Below are 18,825 nucleotides of genomic sequence, written 5' to 3' on the forward strand. Positions count from 1 at the left end.
GGGGCATTATTTGGGGAGGGCACTTGGAGAGATGGCAAGAGTTCCCCCTGGGTGAAAAAGAGTGGAGCACTCATGGACACTCACAGAGTGTCCCTCATCTCTGTCCTGCAATTGAAGGGAGAGTGAGGTACATCCACCAGATTTTTAAGCAAAATCCAGGAAAGGGGTGGGCAGGTAAGTTTCAAGCTCTGCTGATCCTGCAACTTATCTTGAAAAGACAATTCCTGCTTTCTACAGTTCCAGCCCTCCTCTCCAAAGACCAGTCCCAGATGGTTCCTTAAAAATAGACAAAGTAGCTATATTCCATAAAAGGTAGAACCACCTGTGATGGTTGGCTACTGAACACTCTTTAGACAAAACAGCAGAACAAAGAAATGGATGTGGGTGCAGGACTTCCAGCGCCCAAGCCACTGAAAGCTGCTGGAGAGCAGGCTGACCTGAGTCTTCCTTACAGGGTGGGAAATGTCAGGGGCAGAATCTACAAGTTGCAGGGCATGAACAGAACCACAGGAAGAGATCTTTGGAGGGCCAATACAGAAGCAGGCTCTATAGGGATGTACTAAAAAGGCATTTTCTTCTTGCCTGGGGGTTCTCCCATAAGCTTCTCTTTTCTTTGGGTTTTTAAAACTTGTTTTTTGTTGTGAAGAGCAAGTTCCCTTGCAGAAGATGTGGAAGACAGACCCAAGGGGAAGGCAGTAGAAGCCTGACTCAATCCTCTGAAGGTGGAACAACTATCCTCATTAGCTATTTGGAAAGTCTCTGTGGTTGTAATTGGGTAATGGTGGGCTTTGGCTCTTTCAGGAAGCAGGACAGGTCACTTAGCACCTATCCTCATCTAGTGCTTCTGCAGACATTCAAAAGGATGCTGAAACTACCAGTGTAAACTGATCTTCAGAGCCTTACAACTCCCTTCTGCCCCTACATACTGCATAAAATAAACAGAGCCCAGGGCTTGGAACAGACCCCTTTTATTGTCTTTTATACAAGTAGTTCTCAGAAAAAGATGGAAAGGGAAGTCCTGGCTTTCTGGCTTCCGAGCCAATTGAAGCCATTGAGGTCAATGGGCTTCAGTGAGCCCCAAGCATCATTGCTGGGAGGGAAGAGGGCTCCATCCCTGCTCCTTTTGGCTCACAGCTTTGTTTACCATAAGAGGATGTTACACCCCCTGCCCCATGGAACTCTCAATATTCTCACTGCCTCATCAAAGGTCATCTTGGTTCCTAGAGAGTGAATGAGAGAGAAAGTAAGAGAGACTGTTTTGTTAAGCCCTGGGTTAGGGCAAACAGGCCACAGTAATGGATCAGCCTTTCTCTTAGTCCAGTTCCACGGGGTACCCATAGACTCTTATGTGTCATCTTGCTCTCACCCCTTATCATTTCTTCTAGGGGACTCCTCCCTTCTCCCTCACTCATTCCCCTCCTTTTCAATCTCCTCTGCAAGCCCTAAAATCTTCCTATTTTCAGTCACTCCCTAGCCCACCCTCACTAGCCCTGTGCATCATTTCTATGTGATCTCTGGCCCCCACCTCTCGACGTTTCTGTCTTGGCCTTTGGCTCTGGCTGTGGCTCCGGCTCCGGCTCCTGCTCCGTCCAGGACCCCGGGAGCCCCGAGAGCTGCCAGAGCCCCTGGAAGAGTTGCTGCCAGCAGTGGAACAGTTGCTGGTGGCCTGGCCATGGGACAAGAAGCTCGGTCTGCCATATGGGAGCCAGGCCTCTTCTGCAGCACAACAGAGAAGGGCAGCTGGGCACAGGCAGGCAATAGAACATTGCCACTCACCCACTTGCCACCCACTACTATCCCAGCTCTGAGATGATAAAGGAGTAGGTCCAGGTACCATCATGCAAGAGGCTGAGAAGAAAAAGAGCACGCAGTACATGGCCTTAACATAATAGGGGCTCAGAAACATGGATAACTCCCAAGCAGAGATAGCCTCAGGGAAGAAAGAACACCTAGACCCCACTCTTCTCTTGTTCTGGGCTTCAGTCCAGGGAACGGATTTATCTCAGGGACCTCAGGGGATTTTGCTTAGCGAGAGACAAGAGAGTCTTTGACATTGACCAGATACACAAACCCTCCTACCAGCTTCCAGTCCCCTCCCTGCTGCCCTGGCCCTCCTTACCATCTGGATGGGGTCCCCGCTGGGCCCCCACAGGCACCACCTGCACCACTCTCCTCTCCCCACTGTGCTCTCGCTCCAAGGAGGACATGCTGCCTGCTGCTCTCAGCCCTAAGGCCCAGCTTACCTCCTCTTCTGGTGGTGGCAGGGGTGGTGGGGGCAAGTCTGGAGAAGAGACCTGTTTTCAGCAGAGTCTCCTGCCTTACTGACACTAATCTTTCTCCCACCTCCATTCCCTGACACCAGGAGGCTGCAAATGAATGGCCCAATATTTGGTATCACCTGCTCCAGTCCCTAGAACCCACCCTTAATTTCCTGCCCATAATCCCTACTGACTGTCACCATCTCCGAGGTGTAGGATCCTCTCACCCCCAGGGCTGTGTTCCCTCTTATAATGAAGAGCCTTGGATTTCTTCCGGATTCGGGCACCTGGTCCTTGAAGTGGAGGAGTCATCTCTCCAGGTACCTGCCGGGTTCTCCCTATAGCATTAGGAGATTCAAGGAAGACAGGTAAAGTAAGGAAATCAGGAGAGGAACTTGAAGCAAGGGGAAGTAACAGAGAGGTGGGGGTAAGTTGAGGGTCTACAAACTCACCTGGGGCACTGCTGATTGTACTGGGGACAGGGCTGGGGCCGAGATGGTGGGAGGATGTGAGGCCAGCATTCAGGCCAGCAGGCTTCCCTTCATAGCTACTCAGAGTGGGCTGGGACACACTGAGAGGGGAATTTGGCCCAAGGGGCACCCTCCTGCAATGAAATAAGGTCTCAACATTTGCTCACTCCACAAAAATTAGGTGTCTACTATGTGCCAAGACTGTACTGGACACTCAGCCTAAATCAGATGGAATAGGACACAGCCCATCCCCAGAAGACTTCCCAAGCTTGGGAAGCATGAGGAAGACCATGTTTGAAATGCTACAGGAAGCTTGCAGAGTCTCTCCAATGAAGAGATAGTCAGAAGGGAGTGAGAGACTTTTGTTAACCTCCATGTTCCTCCCCAAATCACACTTCCACCCTGACACGGCCCTGAGACCTCTGTACCCCAGATTCATCTATCCATCTACCCCAACAACCACTGAATAGATATGCACTGAAGGCTTGTAATATGCAAAGCACTGTAAACCTCCCTACCTGGGCATCTGATGGAGATGGGGAAGATCACTAGGGGGATGGGGAGGGTCAGGAGGTGAGGGGGTAAGAGTGGCTGTGGACTGCTGTCCATAGGAGGGAGTGGGAGAGGGGTTTTCCCCTTGGGGTGGAGCAACCAGGCACCCTCCACTGGAGCTGGGCTCAATCGGGTGGCTTCTCTCAGGCATTGGTGGGCACCATTCTTCTGACTCTGAGCTGAGGGCAAAGAGGCAGGAGAGAAGGAAAGGACCAGGCAGCTTCTATACCTTCCCTTTGGCCTTCCTTTTGCCCTCTCCCTTCCTCTACCAGCATCTCTGCCCCCCTGCCCCAGGGGGCTCTGGGCAGATCCACAGTAGGAGGGGCACCTGAAGTAGGCAGCATCCTTACCTGCCCTCCAGATCCTCCTCAGGCCCCCCTGGACAGCTCAGTTCACAGGAAGGGGGAGGTGGTGGCAAGGCTTCTGGCCAGTTCAGAGAGGGCATCTGCACAGGTTTCCCCAGAAGCTTCACTTTGCCTCCCCTGGCTCCTGAGAAGAGTAGATGGAGACACATCAAGAATGGCAGAACAATATGGAAAGCAGTATGGAGAATCCTTGGAAAACTGGGAATGAAACCTCCTTTTGACCCTGCTATCCCACTCCTCAGTCTATACCCAAAGGACTTAAAAACAGCATACTACAGGGACACAGCCACATCAATGTTTATAGCAGCACAATTCACAATAGCTAAACTGTGGAACCAACCTAGATGCCCTTCAGTAGATGAATGGATAAAAAAATGTGGCATTTATACACAATGGAATATTATTCAGCATTAAAAGAAAATAAAATCATGGTATTTGTAGGTAAATGGATGGAATTGGAGAAGATAATCCTAAGTGTAGTTAGCCAAGCCCCAAAAACCAACTGCCAAATGTTTTCTCTGATTTAAGGATTCTGACTCAATGTGGTGGTGATGGGGCATGGGAGGATTAGATGAACTCTAAATAGGGCAAAGGGGAGGGAGCGGAAGGGAGAGGGCATGGAGATAGGAAAGATGGTGGAATGAGATGGACATCATTACCCTAAGTACGTGTATAAAGACACGAATGGTGTGACTCTACTTTGTGTACAAACAGATAAGAAAAATTGTGCTCTGTATGTCTAATATGAGTTATAATGCATTCTGCTGTCATAAATAACAAATTAAAATAAATTTTAAAAAAAGAATGGCAGGAAAGGGCCAAAGATGAGACATATCAGAAAGCAGTATCAGCCTAAGCGTCAGAGGGTTAGGGTGGAGGATGCTCTGGACAGGGCTAATGTGGGGGTATTAGGAATTGGGGTCATACCACTGTCCCCCTGGCTCCATTCTGGAGGAGCATACTGGCTCCAGGTGCCTGGGTCCCCTGATGGTTGTTGGGGGAATCCCCCATGGAAGGTCTGCAGCTCTTCCCCTGCAGGGTCAATGGTGCTGTAGACAGGACCCTCACCAGGGGCAGCAGTGCCCCGGGCAGTCTGAGCCAAATATAGGGAGATTCCTGCTTCTGAGAAGGAAAAAGAGGGAAGCCCAGTGGAGGAGGCAGGAGGCAGAGACAGAAAATAGAGGACAACAGGAAAAAGGAGGGCAAAAGGAGAACACACCAAATCAACTCCTCCCACCTCAAAACTTACATGTGAAACCAAAGTGAAGATCAGGTCTGAAAGACACTCTTCCCCAGCATACCCCACTCAGCCCCAGGACTGACCAACCTCAGGAAGACTGGGCCTCCACAGCTCCCTTCAGTTTGCCCGAGTAGATTAAGAGAAGAAGGCAAGGCTGGGTGTGCCCCTGAGGGAATTAGAACTCCTCACCATTATAGTATCTGTCTTCTGGGTCAGGATTGCTGGGACAGCAGCTTCCCCTAGGTTCCTGGGCTGAAGGGCTTCGAGAAGGGTGGGGCCACGAGTCTGCCAGCCATGGGTAGGGGGCAGGGCCAAGGCCTATGGGTGGCCTGAGGGGGAGAGGTAAATGTTGGGGACAGAGACCATAAAGAGGCCATTAAAGGTAAGGCAGGTGGCAGTATTTGAGAGTCACAGATAGTAATGGTGTGGATGGGGGTGGGAGTTGGGAGATGCTCAGTATAGGGAGGCCTGAGAGAAAGGAGTGGGCCCTCAGTGAAAGAGATTATCCTTAACAGACAGGTTAAGAGAATTACCTGGAACTGGCTCCAGAGAGTCCCTCTGAGTGTGGGAAGGACACTGGAGAAGATGAGGGGGAGAACCAGTGAGAGGAGAACCAGTACTGGGGGTCTGAACCTCACTAGGGCAGAGAAGGCTTACCTGCGGGTGTGTAGGCAAAGGAGGCTTCCAAAAAGGAACCCAAGGGAGAAAGAAGAGGGAAATGAGGCGAGGGATCAGACACACCCATATGCTTGTTCACTCCTTGACCCTGGTCCCAATTCTAACATTCAAGCTGCACACTGGACCAATTCATCAGAATTTCTGGGGTTGGGACTCAGGTCTCAGAATTTTTCTAAAGTTCCCTAAGTTACTCTTTTATGTAGCAAGATCAGAAACCACTGACCTCAGACTTCAGCATATCTGCAGAGACGCCCCTTACTGGGGAGTAGCAGAACTCAGGTCGCCTCATTTCAGTAGACCCTTCTTGCCATCCAGACCTCTCCTCAGACCTTTACCTCCTGGGATCTTGACCACACCCCCTCCATCCAGGGCCTGCCCCCTCCCCTGTCACGAAGTAGGCTTTGCTACTTACTGAGCTGCATAGTCCGCCCTCTTGTCTTAGTGGCAAACCTTACCCCTTCCGCAAATCCAGGTCCTGTACCCTCATAGCCCACCCTTTCCCCCCAAAATCTCCTAGCCTGGCAGCTCCTCGTGCCACGGTGTCTACTCCGAGTGGCTGAACTCTCGCTGCGACCCCTCCCTCCTCGCCCTGCCCGGCTCGCAGAGAGGCTGTCCCCCGCCCCCGGCCCATCGGCCCCTCCTGGTTTCCTCCAGGCTCTGTCCACGCCGAGGCCCGAGCACGTCCCCCTGCCCCTGCTCTCACCGGTGTAGTGGCTGAGCTCTTTGCGCTGCTTCCGGCGCCGGTAGAGGGCGGCGCAGAGCCCGAGCAGCAGCGCCCCGCAGGCCGCACCACTGCCTGCAAGGAAGGCAGGCTCCCGCAGCACCCTCGCCAGCCGCTCCGCCAGCCCCGGGCCCACCTCGAGCCCAGGCTCCACTCCCGGCGGGGACGCTGTGGGGGTTAGGGAGGTGAGAGAAGTAGGAGCCCGAAACCCAGGAGCTGGGGAGGGGCCGTCCCTGACCCCACAGGCACTCTACCCCCAGAAACCCAACAAAGTTTCCCAGCCCAGCTCTCCCACGCCCACCTCCGGACTCACGTAGCTGCACTAGCACCGGGGCACTGGTCACGCCCACGCCAGCGCTGGTGGCCGCCGCGACCAGGGTATGGTAGAGCAGACCCGGCAGGAGTCCCCGCAGCATCACGGAGCGTGCCCAGCCCGCCACAGACCGGTTGAGGTGGAAACGGCTATCATTGCCCAGGCACCAGATCTAGAGAGAACAGACTTGTTTTAGGGAATCAGGAGACAACACTATGAAACCTCTCTCCTCTCCCCCAACCTCATCACAGCCCCGAAGTCAGCCCTATGTTCCCTCCACATTAAAACTAGCCTAGATTCTCCCTCTCCCGTCTCTCCCCAACCCCAGTTCCTTCTCAAATCCTGTACCTGGTATTCAGTGATGACCCCATTTTGTTGAGAGGGCAGTGGAGGCTCCCAGGACACAGTGATACTGCTGTTGCCATCACCCCCCAAGGCTACTGCCACTCCCTGGGGGGGACCACTGGGGGCTGGACCAGGGTGGAGCATGGTGAGAAAGACACAGACAGTCATTGCAAGTTGCCCCAATCTTCCCTTTCCTGTTCTTATATCTTAGAGAACTGAGAGGCACCTCTCCTTTCCACCTACTCACCTTGCCCTGTAAACTTCCACCCTACACACTTCCTCTCCCCTCTTGTCCATCATCAGTTCTGTGGCCCTACTTACCCTCCTCAGGAATGTTCCTGGTCACAAAGGGGCTTTCAGCCCCCAGCCCCTCCTGGCCTTGGGCTTGCACCTTAATCTGGATTTGGGTCCCTGGTGGGAGTCCTCTTAGCACAGTACTTTGCTGGCTTGGGGTCTGTAGATCCAGCACTGTCCAGCTTCCCCCATTAGGGCCTACTGCCCTCCAGGATACCCGGAAACCTTGCACCAGCTGAACCGGGCCATCCACCTATAGAAGACAGAACAAGGTGTACCAGAGCTGGAGGCAGGGGCCACACAGGTCCTCCAGACCAAGCCCCTCCCCTACTCATGCCACTTTCCCCATCCACTCACCTTCCACTCTCCCATATTCATTCTTGGATGCCCTCATGGCCTCCATTAACACCCCCACCCTTAACCTCATTCCTGGGCTATACTCACAGTCCAGGACACCTGCAGAGTCCGGGGCCCCAGGACTATGGGCTCCTGCATTCGCACAGCCACTTCAGCCATTCCCCGCTGGCCTCTCCATGGATCCTCCACTGGCCTGGTTGGTTGACTGTCTGTTAACCAAACAGCCCACTTAGTTGGGGCCACAGGGACAGGAAGACAAGACTGAGGGTGTGCTTGTATCCTGCCTCTATCCTGCCCCACAGACTGTACCACTTAGTACACCAGAGCACACCCAGAGTCAGAGCAGGCAGGTCAGGGCAATAGTTTGCAGAAGTGGGCCCAGTGTCTAGCTCAGTGTTCTTCCTGCATGACCACATATGTATCCTATAAAAGCTTTAAAGTTCCTCATCTCAAACATTTCAAGATGCCTTCTAGTCTTAACAACTGATTGGGTAAAAAGGCTCAGAAGTAAGGACTATTGAATGAATACCCACTCCTTCTTCCCTCCCTCCTCTCTCTCTCTCTTTTATATTTTATAAGTAGAACTTAACCTCTGAATCACATCCCCAGCCCTTTTTTATATTTTATTTAGAGACAGGGTCTCTCTGAGTTGCTTAGGCTTTGCTAAGTTGCTAAGGCTGGCTTCAAAATTGTGATCCTTCTGCCTCAGTCTCCCAAGCTGCTGGGATTATAGGTATGTGCCACTGCATCTGTCCCTCCCTCCTCTCTTGTCCCCTCTATGAGAGGGAAACATGACCTCCTATTCCAGGCTGAGCCACCAGAATAGACCTGACATAGCAGGAAAGAACCCTGAGCTGCCATGGTGCCATGGTTTTGGCAGAGAATGCTCCGTAGTGTTACATGTCATGCTCAGGAGCCCAGGCATTCTGATCTTACCCTGGGTGCGGACAGGCTCAGAGACAGGGCTGGGTTCACTGAGGCCCCAGGTTCCCACAGCTCGAACCAGGAACAGATAGATGGTATTGGGCTGCAGACCGCTGACTGTATGTGTCTCCAGCTGCACACCATCTGCCACTGTCCGCCATGTGTTGCCAGCTGTTTGGCTATACCAGGAATAAGGTGACAGTGTTTTCTAAGTCAGGAACCCCCAACCTGTCTACTCCATCTCATTCATTCTCTAAGGAATCCTGCTGCCTCCTTACCTTGTGAGAAGGGACTGGATAATCCCTCCTCATAACAGCAGACCCTAAGGACATAGGGGTTTGCTCTCCAGGTTTGCATTCAAAACTTTCTCCATACCTGAAGGCCTCTATCACATAAGAGGTGACTGTAGCCCCGGCCTGTGGATTGGGCTTCCAGGTCAGGGTAATGCTGTTCTTGGTGATCTCAGTGACCACTGGCTGAGAGGGAGGGCCCGGCAGGGTACTCAGTTCTGTAGGAGGATCTGGTGATGCTCCCCAATCTTCTGCAGTGGTAGATAATCATTAAGTAGAAGGATGGAAAAAGTATGACCCCAATGTAACCTGCCTTCTTCCCAGAAGAACTGTGGGACTGCAACAGTGGTGGTGGCCATAGGGTAGCATAGTGTACTAACCCCTACTCACATCTGCCTCCCATTTGCACCACTTCTGTCTTCCTCATCACTACCAGCATGGCCATGGCATTTGGAAGATAAAAATTAGTCCTGGGATTTGGGGAGGTATTGACTACCTTGAAGCAGGTTTGGAGAAGGGTGCTGGCAAATCAAGGGCATGAAGAACAAACTCACCCCGCTTCCTAAGCCAGCCACTCCATATGGCCTCTCCTATGGAATTCTTGGCCACACAGCTGTAGAAACCCATGTCCATCTCCTGCAGGAGAGGGCAGAGCACTGGTACACTGGTAGTGGAGCAGAGTAAGATGAGGGGGTGAAGGCAGGTAACAGAAGGATGAAAAATATGCCAGATACTTTATAAGGTCTGAGAGAGTAGAGGGGTAAAAATGTGATCAGAGGCCCAATGGGTACTTTCCAGAGTTGGGAATGTGAACCAGATAGCCATTCTTAGTTACAAAGAGCCCCAGGGGTGGCACTCACCTGCATACTGGTGATGTACAGGGTGCCATTGGCCATTAGGTTGAACTGGTGGTCATCCCCCTGCAGCCACTGTCCATCCTTCTTCCACTGGACATTGGGCTGAGGGTTCCCAGTCACTCTGCATGGCAGCCACACAGAGGAACCAAGGATTAGTGTCTGATTGGCTGGTCCCTGGAGGATGATGGGAGGCAGCCCATCCAAGGAGGCTAAGAGGAAGAAATCAGGCATCTTAGGAGAGGAGTCTAGGGTCAAGCAACCAGCCCTTCCCCAGTCCTCATTCTCTACTTCTTCACCCTCCCTTGCCCCAAACCTCCCACTAATTGGAGGGAACTTTGATAATCATCTGTAATCTCTGCCTGGGATGATTCTGTGCTATTCCAAACTTCAAAGACATGCTTCAGAAATGTGCCCCTCCCAGACATATTGCATAGCATCCAAGAGAAACTCATGTCTTTAGGCCATGTTTTTCCAGACCGTGGGTCTGGGTCCAGCCCTCTCTCCACGGGCAAATACCTCCTTTTATCTCCAACAGGGCCTTGGCTAGGATGCTGCCAGCCACACTGACAGCCTGGCATACATAGTAGCCAGCATCCTCACTCTGCACTTCAGTGATGTTGAGCTGTCCTCTTGGAGAGACTGAGAAGCGCCCTGTAGGCTGAAGTGACTGGCTAGGGAAAAGCAGGACCTGCAACAGAGTAAGGGACCAAGATGTAGAAAAAGCAGGCAGCTGGGCAGGGAGAGTTCCCCAGACTTGTCAATCTCAGAATCCAGAGAATTCTTAAGGTTCTAGTTCACACTCTGCCCTCAACCATTGATGTGACCTCAGGCAAAGCAGTTAGCACTTTTCACAAAAAGGAATTTTACATGAAGGAATTTTACTAGAAGATTTTAAGGACAACTTTATACCCCTGTGACTTACTAGTTGGGAAACTCTGAGAAAACTTAAACTTTTATCTTTCTTTTTATTTCTCTCTCTTTTTTTTTTTTTTTGTACAGGAGATTGAATTCAGGGGCACTCAACCACTGAGCCACATCCCCAGCCCTATTTTGTATTTTACTTAGAGACAGGGTCTCACTGAGATGCTTAGTGCCTTGCCTTTGCTGAGTCTGGCTTTAAACTGGCTATCCTCCTGCCTCAGCCTCCCAAGCTGCTGGGATTACAGGTGTGTGCCACCGCGCCCAAAAAACTTAAGCTTTTCTGAGCCCCATTTTATACAAATTTGATTCTTAGGGGATAGTTAGGAGGATTAAATGAAGTAATAATACGAAAATCTTCTAAAACATTGTGTGATAAATGTTAAATATTTTTCCCTTCTTTCTGGCTCTAACAGTTGACTTTAGATAGATACATGTAAAGTAAGAAGACAGGCTGGGTCTCAGGTTGAGACTCTGACTGACATCTATCCCCATGCCCTTTTACTATCACCACTGTCATTCTGTGAGAATCTTATTAAAATGCATTGGTCACAGGTGCTAGAGAAGATTAAAAATTGTGGCTACAGATTTGGAATACAATAGTAGGTTGCCTGTATTTCTTGTGGAGTAGAGATAATCGGCTTATTTTATTATACTGACCCTGTTTCCTAGTAACAAAATTTCCACCTTCCCTTACAGTGAGTTACTTATGTCCAAATTTCAGTGACAATTCTTTCAGGTTGTGTGATCTGGAATTTGTTTGCTAAGTAGAAAGAGGGTGATTGTTAGCTTCCCATGGTGGAGAGAGCTATAAATAGGCAATGGAAATAGTTTTCTACCCTGAGCAGCTTTAGTTCAATTCTTGATTTTCAGAGCAGTGTGTTAGTTCCAAAACCAAGGCCCCTAGGGACCTGGGAGAGCAGGAATCTAATTGGATTTGCCTCATCCTCAGGACATCTTTGCCCAAAATAGAAAGATTCTCCAAGAAATTATCGTCCAGGACTGTTCCCTACCATCTAAACATATTACCGTTATTAAGTAGTAGTGTTACTAAACATATTACTGTTTTTTTTTAAAGTGTCCAAATGTTCCAGTCACTTTATATTCATTATCTTATTTAATGCTCCCAAATAATTTGCAAGGGTTTCTAGGGGTAAGATACCAAAGATAAAAACAGAAGCCCCAGAGAGAAGTTTGTGGAATGCAGAGACAGGAAGGTCCAGATAAAGAGGTGATGAGCAGAGTTTTGGAAAGGGCCACCTACTTGACTTCCCTCTTTCTGCCAGAAGATGGCAGGTGGGGGGTTTCCTTTGGTCTCACACTGGAAAGCCACATTCTCTCCAGGAGCTGCCATCTGGTCTTGGGGCTGGGTCACCAACTGGGGTGGGACTAGGCAGGGGAGTGAGATAAAGGAAAGGGACTTAGTGGTACTAAGGAGAGTGAAGGAACAGGAGAGAGAAGCCCAAGCCTTGCTTAAATAGAAGCAGACACCCACCTCCCACTCAAGTTTGTTTAAATTTCTCTTTTCTCTCCTTCCAGAAGTCTCAGGCAGCCCACCCACATCTCCTGCTCTTTCTCTCCCATTCTCCTCCACTGCAACCCATCCTCCATCTTCCCTCATATCACCCCAGCTGCAGGCAGTCCCAGGTGGAGCCCTCACCGTGAACACTGAGGGAACCCGATGCTTCCACACGGCCCACGCTGTTCTCCGCCACACAGGTATAAGTTCCCTCATCTTCAGCACTCACTCGCCCAATCCAAAGGCTGTGGTCACTCCGGATCTCATACCTGCTCCACTCCCCACCCCCAGGCTGGGTTGGCCACAGCTACAGACCTCTTCTCTCTCCCCCAGGACAGACACCAAGGTCAGGGTACAAAAAGGTAAGGCAGGACTCAACAGGAATAGAAGCCGATACCCACAAACTAGGATGGGAGTGCTGGATAGGACAGGGGCCACAGTCTCTGGGGAGGAGACTTCCCTGTGCCCTCAAGTGAGAGGATGCCTGCCTTCCAGTTTTCTAGGGTAGGCAGTCTCTTAAGCTGTTTGGGTCTCCTTACAGGCAAAAGGGGGCTTCTCACCTGCCTGTGGGCAGTTCCCCATCCTCCTTGCGCCAGTGTAGATGAGGTGGGGGATCCCCCTGTGCCTCACATAGAAAATTCACAGGGGCATCAACCAGGACCACCTGGTTTACTGGTCTTCGAAGGAATGAGGGACGCTCTAAAGAATGGGAACCAGTGAACAGTCAGGGGGTCTGCCCAGCTACTTACTCTCTAGGTTACCCACTCCCATAATTCCAATACTCCCAGTGCCTACCCAGTACCACAAGTTCAGCTGCCCCACTCTCCCGTTCTCCTGCCATGTTGGATGCCACACACACATACATCCCAGCATCGCTCTTGAGCGTGTATGACATCATCAGCTTCCCTCCACGAATCTGTAGGGTAATAATGGTAACTTTGGTCCTTTATAGCCATCAAAATGTGTGTGTGTAAAGCAAGACCATGAAGAAGACCAATGAAATTGACCCAGGAATCAGATAAAGACTCCCTGGAGTATTATGCTCCCACCTTTCTTATCTCTATTTCATCCTACCCTCCATATCTCTTACTCAATAGCTGACTCTCAGCTTCTGGTTACCTGATGCTCTCATCTCAAATCTCCCACCTCATCAGTACCAAGAAATTATTCCCAGGCCCCAAGACTTTTAGATTTGGGCCTTCCTCCTTTGAGTCTGGTCCCAGACTCACACCCTATGGCCCCACCCCTCACCGTAATCCTTCCCTCCTCCTCTTTAAGCCTTGCACTGTCCTTCTTCCAAGTCACCAAAGGTTCTGGGTGGCCCCTGGGGGGCACACATTCCATTACTGCTGGCTCCCCCACTGCCACCACCACGTTTCCAGGAGACTGCCGGAAATCATCACGGAGGACTAAAGAGAGAGGGGTGTGTAGGGAAAAAGGTCAGGAGAATAAACAGTATGATGGGACCTAACTGGGTGAGGACACAAGGATAGTGTTGTATCGGGGGTAGGTCACAGCAGACCTGAGCTTTTTCCCAGGTTCCGAAATACCAGGCTTGAGTCAGACCCACTTCCTCCTCTGGCCACGATCTCGGTATTAGAGAAAGGAAGATGCTGAGTGGGCTGAGCCCCCTAAGGATGATTCTTCGTGGGTTTGCCCGGTGGCCCCCATCGCCCTCAGGCTCTGGAAGCTATCGACAGAACTCTCACCTGCTACTTCCAAAGAGGCGTTTCTACTAGCTGCAACCCCCAGGTAGTTGCGCGCCACACAAGTGTAGATTCCCTCATCCGGTCGAGCACGGCGCCCATGCACAATTCTCGGGAAGAAGAGGGCGCCGCTGGGCAGCAGCAGGCGGTGCGCGCGCGGATCCTCGCGTGCTGTGGCCACGCGTGCCCCATTCTTGTACCACTCGATGTTGGGTCGCGGCCGGCCCTCAGCGCGACAGGGCAGTGTGGCCGGCTCGCCCCGGGAGACCAATAGATCTGGTGGCTGCTCCACGATGCGCGGCATAGCGTCTTCTGGCTCAATTCTTGTCTCTGGGGGGTGGGGGGAGGCAAAAAAAAAAAAAAAAAAAAACTCAGATCGGGAAGTTGGGAAAGAGACCTTTTGGTTGTTTCATTTCCCAAGATTTCAACTGCTGGAGCAAAGTCCCCTCCCCCCCCCCCCAGCTTTGTAGGCTTCAACATCTCTTTGTTGGCAGACATTATTAGACTGGAAAGCAGATGCCTACAGACAAGCAGATCAGTAAAAGAATCAGGACACAAAGTCCTGGACCTACTTTCTGGATATCCTGAAGACCTGGCCTGCTCTCCTGCTAAATTTATATGGGGAATAACTGGGTCATGACTTGGCATTTATACTACAGATCTAGTCGGCTGTAGTTCACCCACCTGTCCTGGATTCTCCTTGCTTAGTGAATACCCAAGAGTGGTGCACAAGAGCACCACTTGGTTTTTTTGTTCTTGACTTCCATATGATCCATGACCAGTGAAATGGACAATATGGGTTGACCTGGGGTCCTTTATAAAAGGGAAGACATGAATGACAGGGCTGGGGCCTCAAACTAGAAGGAAGGGGTTCTTAACTTGGTTTCTACGACCCTCCAGACAACTTCCTTTAGCCTTGGGAGTTCTGTGACATCACAGGTATAGAACACAGATGATAGCAGAAGTGTCTACAATGATCCTTTTTCTTTTTCTAAGTGGTGTATAGTTTTCAACAGATTATTTTACTAGAGGTAGCCAAGAAAGGCAAAAACGAAAACAAAAACCCCACTGGAAAATAAATTCTACGTCCTTTGTTGCCTCGGATCAGTTAGTAGTCAAGTTCTGTCCATGCCTCTCACTTAGCCTATAGATTTCTGCCTGTTTATCTTCTATGGCACTGTTTGGGATCCAGGAAGGATCCCAGAGCTTGTTAAATACTCATCTCTTAGCCGGGCCTTCAGAAAAGAATTTGTAACCTGTTTGGACCAGTAGGCGCCGCTGCAGTATCGTGTATTCTGACGTCCTTAAATAACCAGGGACTACGTACAAGGCGCATCTGTTCAGCGCCTCCCCTCGCCCCCGCCCATCCCACCCTATTCCAAAATCCTCAGGGACCTCTGGCTTCCAGGCTGGGTGTAGGATTAGATTTCACTTCCTGCCCCTCCTCTTAGAAGTTCTGGGGTAAACAAAGCTGAACTGGTTACAATAGCTGGCTCTATCCTAGGGACAGTTTATTTATAATGTTTGGAGACAAGATCAATTTCTCTCCCACTTGGGGGAAGGAATAATTTTCTCTATCTTCTCCCCTCCAAATGGGAATCTCTGCTGCTCACGGGTACTTCCCCATCCTATCCCAGTCTCAATGTGGCACATTCCATGGTGAACCCAGGAATGGTTAAGCTTCCAAACACTCAGGGCTGGGTTCTCAGATTTTAACACTGAATAGCTATAACAATTTGGGCAAATTATTTAACTTCTCTGAGTCATTATCTGTTGTGTTGAAGTCCCCAACCATAATGGCTGTAAAGCCTTTGGAGGAAGGATCAACACAAGATGATTCTACCATTACTTAAGGGCTCTTCTTGCCCAGCACACCCCACCTTATCATGGTCCCTACAGTCTCTACCTAGATCTGATTCAAGCAGTCCCAAATATTATTTTTTCCTCTTTACATAACCCTCAGGAGTGATGAAAGCAGGCTTAGATCTGTTATTGCCAAGATTTTATTTCATCTTGCTTTTGTGACCATTTGGGGTGCCAGTCACCCTCTATAAATTTGTTTCCTCAGCAGCAAAATGTGATTATTAACATCTTCCCTATATAACTCACTAATTTTTCAAGCTTAAATGTGACCATGTATGATGAAACACTGTAAAAGCCTTACAGGAGTGAAGGCGTGACTCTAGGCCATCGGTGAGAAGGGGCTCTGAGCTTAAACCCCTGGGAATCCTCTGGAGTCAACAGCTTGTAGGATTCCAGCTCATTCCCCATCGTCTTCTCCATTTCTTCCATACATACCACACCCTTCTGCCTGGTTCTTTCTCCATAATTCCTGTAGACACAGCTGCAGGCTTCCTTTCTCTGGAATTTCATCCCTGTCATTCCTTGTCTCTGGAGATGCTTCTACTGCAGCCTAATGAATAGCTAATGGCCATGCTAATGGGGCTCTGGGGCTCCTCCCCAGCACCTGGAGTACTCAACATACAAACACACACATTGCGCAGATTTCCCTTCCTGACACCTTCGAGTCTCCTGCGCAGTGATTGCTACTGAACTATAAAGAGAGCCAACGCCGAGGGATAGGGTAGGGAGTACCTGAAAAGAAACACCCGTAAAAAGGCCCGGAAAGTGGGAATTCCTGACACTGCCAGCAGGAGGCGCAATGAGGCTTCTCCCCAGGCAGCCCGCAGACCACTGTTGCCGCCTCCCCGCTGCGCTTGGGGAGTGAGCGTTGTCCCAGTCATTTATTAATCACCGTAATTAGTGGTAAGGACCTCGCCGCCGGCACTGCCTGCTCGCCGCATCTCTGCCGAGATGGGCCGATTCTGAGTCCTACCACTGAGAGACAAACTTAGTTCTAACTTTCCTTGAAATGATCGCTGTCCTTGTCCCCTGCATAGAAAACGCAGCCAACATTTTGGATTCCTCACTCTGGTCCCGAGTGAATTGTTGGAAAGCTTCGAATCCTGAAGATAGACCTGATATCTGGGTAGGTCACCAAGTGACAGCTAGGCTCAGACCCGCCGGTGACCGCGCCCCCTTCACTGCCCTCTAAGCGGTGGGCCGGGGACTTTCTTAGCTTGGGACTTGCCCATCACCAGCCATGGTTCTCCTCACCTGGAGTGGGCGTGGGAGGCAGTTGGAGAGATGTGAAGTAAAGGATTCAATAGCCACCTCCTCTGAAGCCCTCGACCTCCCTCGTATACCCCCCACTTAGGTGCTCCAAATTAACCTTTGGACCCCACTTTCCCCCCCGAGGCGCTGAAAGACGCGGCTCAGTTCTGGACTTTTGAGACAGGAGCGCCTTAGCCTTCCTCTGCACCTAGTTCTCTCTCCTCACCCCTAGCCCGGTATCCGACGTCCCCACGGGGTAGTCTCACCGTTGAGAGAGGGGGCGCTGGGAGGCAGCGTACTGTGGTTGAGCGCCGCCAGCGAGGAGTTGAAGCCGCCGAAGAGCAGCTCACTGGAGTTAGAGATGTCCCCGGCCAGGGAGTCCGCGAACAAGTTCATCTGCAGCAGCGTTTTAAGCAGGTAGCGCAGCATTGCGCGACCCGACTGGGACCGGGGCTGGGGGCTCGGGGCCCAGCCCCTGGGTCTGAGACCCGTGGGCCGGGAGCCGAAAGCCCCTCCACAGCCTCTGCGCGCTGCCGCAGCCACGGTGCCGCTGTCCTGCAGGCGCGCCTGGGTACGGCCCGTGCCTTCCCGTGCCTTCCTCCTTCGCTGGTCCTTCTCTCCACCCCCCAGTGCCAGAGTCCCCTGGGAGATGGGCGTGCGGAAAGCAGGTGCCACGCCGATCACGGCGTAATTAAGGGCTTAATCCACCTCCCTCCGCACTACCACCCCCACCCGGACCGCCACTAGCAGGGCAGGAAACCAGAGTCGCAGAGCGCACGTTGGAGTCCCCGCCCCGCACCCCTGGCTCAGAGTCCGGTTCTGGACGTGAAGAGTTTCTTTCCTCACTCAAAGCACCCAAGATGAGAAATGAGGCTCTGACTCTGTCCTTCTGCCTAACTTTAAAATAGGAATTTGCCCTCTCCCCTCCTGGACCTCAGGTAAACTGAGGCAAAGTGTAAGCATATGGCGTTTAAGCTTTCAAAGCCCCTTCATTCCCTTTGAAGCCTCGGAGCTTAGTGATGGTAGCTCAGGAGGCTGGGGTGATTTGTGCGGAAGTTGAGAGTGGGAAGAAAATGCCAGCGAAGGTTCACCTTAATTGATTTGCAGCCAGGAGGCCAGGGAATGGGATGATTCACGTTGGCCCCCCTTGGCCCAGACGTCCTAATCCAGGAGTTCCAGCGAGATAGTCAGAACACGAATTAAACTGAAGGGAGGGACACAGGGAAACCCAAGCAACTCGCATTTATTTGCATAGTCTATTACTCTGCTTTGACATGTTTTTATTAAATTGCTTTACATTTTTTGAGGAGTCTGAAAGGGCACCAAGGAGTCTAGGACAAAGACAAAGAGCAATATTGTTTCTGTAAAAGCAAGTGCAAGAGAAGAGAAAAGACGGATGCAAAATTCGTGTAAATCTGTTCGAACCTGATATGGGTCATTCTTGGGTGGTGAGGGGACATAAGCCCCCCCCCCATAATCTCAGCCTACTTCTGAATTCTCTATAGCTTTTTTTTCTATAACCCAAAGATCTTCCAGTCCCCCTCACCCTCTCAAACAAATGCTCACACTTTTCCTAGAGTGGAAATGGTCTTGAAGTATTGGGGAAGAGAGAGATCAGGACGACTTTCCATCTGAGGTAGGATACTGCTGATGAGTGAGCGGCAGCGTTCTGGCTCCGACATCAGGCTGTAATGGTGAGACAACCGTGTGCTGCCTGGAAGGAGCTGTTGAACAGGTCGAGATCAGAGGGATATGTGCAATCGTACACCCCTGGGTAAACAGTCAAGGAGGGCATGCAAGTGAGGTGAGACCTTGTTAAGGGGTGAGGGGCTTGCCCTAAGACTCCTCCTCAGTCCACACCCCTCCTGGTAGAACTTCCAACTAATGTATGTTTAGGTATCTTC

The 18,825-nt window shown here is 51.0% G+C and overlaps 1 protein-coding gene across 1 annotated transcript; it reads right to left on the bottom strand.

Annotated features, from left to right (window-relative positions):
• Positions 1 to 952: 952 nt before the first annotated feature.
• Robo3 (roundabout guidance receptor 3) lies at positions 953 to 17,350 on the bottom strand. Its single transcript, XM_046432729.1, has 28 exons — positions 17,188 to 17,350; positions 13,811 to 14,137; positions 13,353 to 13,510; positions 12,897 to 13,017; positions 12,662 to 12,800; positions 12,243 to 12,370; positions 11,847 to 11,971; positions 10,181 to 10,352; positions 9,668 to 9,873; positions 9,362 to 9,443; positions 8,893 to 9,058; positions 8,530 to 8,696; positions 7,681 to 7,802; positions 7,264 to 7,489; positions 6,946 to 7,067; positions 6,598 to 6,769; positions 6,267 to 6,452; positions 5,543 to 5,566; positions 5,419 to 5,461; positions 5,075 to 5,214; positions 4,573 to 4,767; positions 3,631 to 3,769; positions 3,247 to 3,459; positions 2,711 to 2,862; positions 2,486 to 2,596; positions 2,120 to 2,281; positions 1,526 to 1,716; positions 953 to 1,220 (listed from the first exon to the last, which is right to left on the bottom strand). The coding sequence occupies exons 1-28, from the start codon at positions 17,348 to 17,350 to the stop codon at positions 1,209 to 1,211; spliced, it is 4,164 nt and encodes a 1,387-aa protein (XP_046288685.1). The 3' UTR covers positions 953 to 1,208.
• Positions 17,351 to 18,825: the final 1,475 nt, after the last annotated feature.

Source organism: Marmota monax, unplaced genomic scaffold, assembly GCF_021218885.2.
Source record: "Marmota monax isolate L192 unplaced genomic scaffold, Marmota_monax_Labrador192_F-V1.1 WCK01_AAM20220418_F8-fsc00062, whole genome shotgun sequence".
Lineage (NCBI taxonomy): Eukaryota > Metazoa > Chordata > Mammalia > Rodentia > Sciuridae > Marmota > Marmota monax.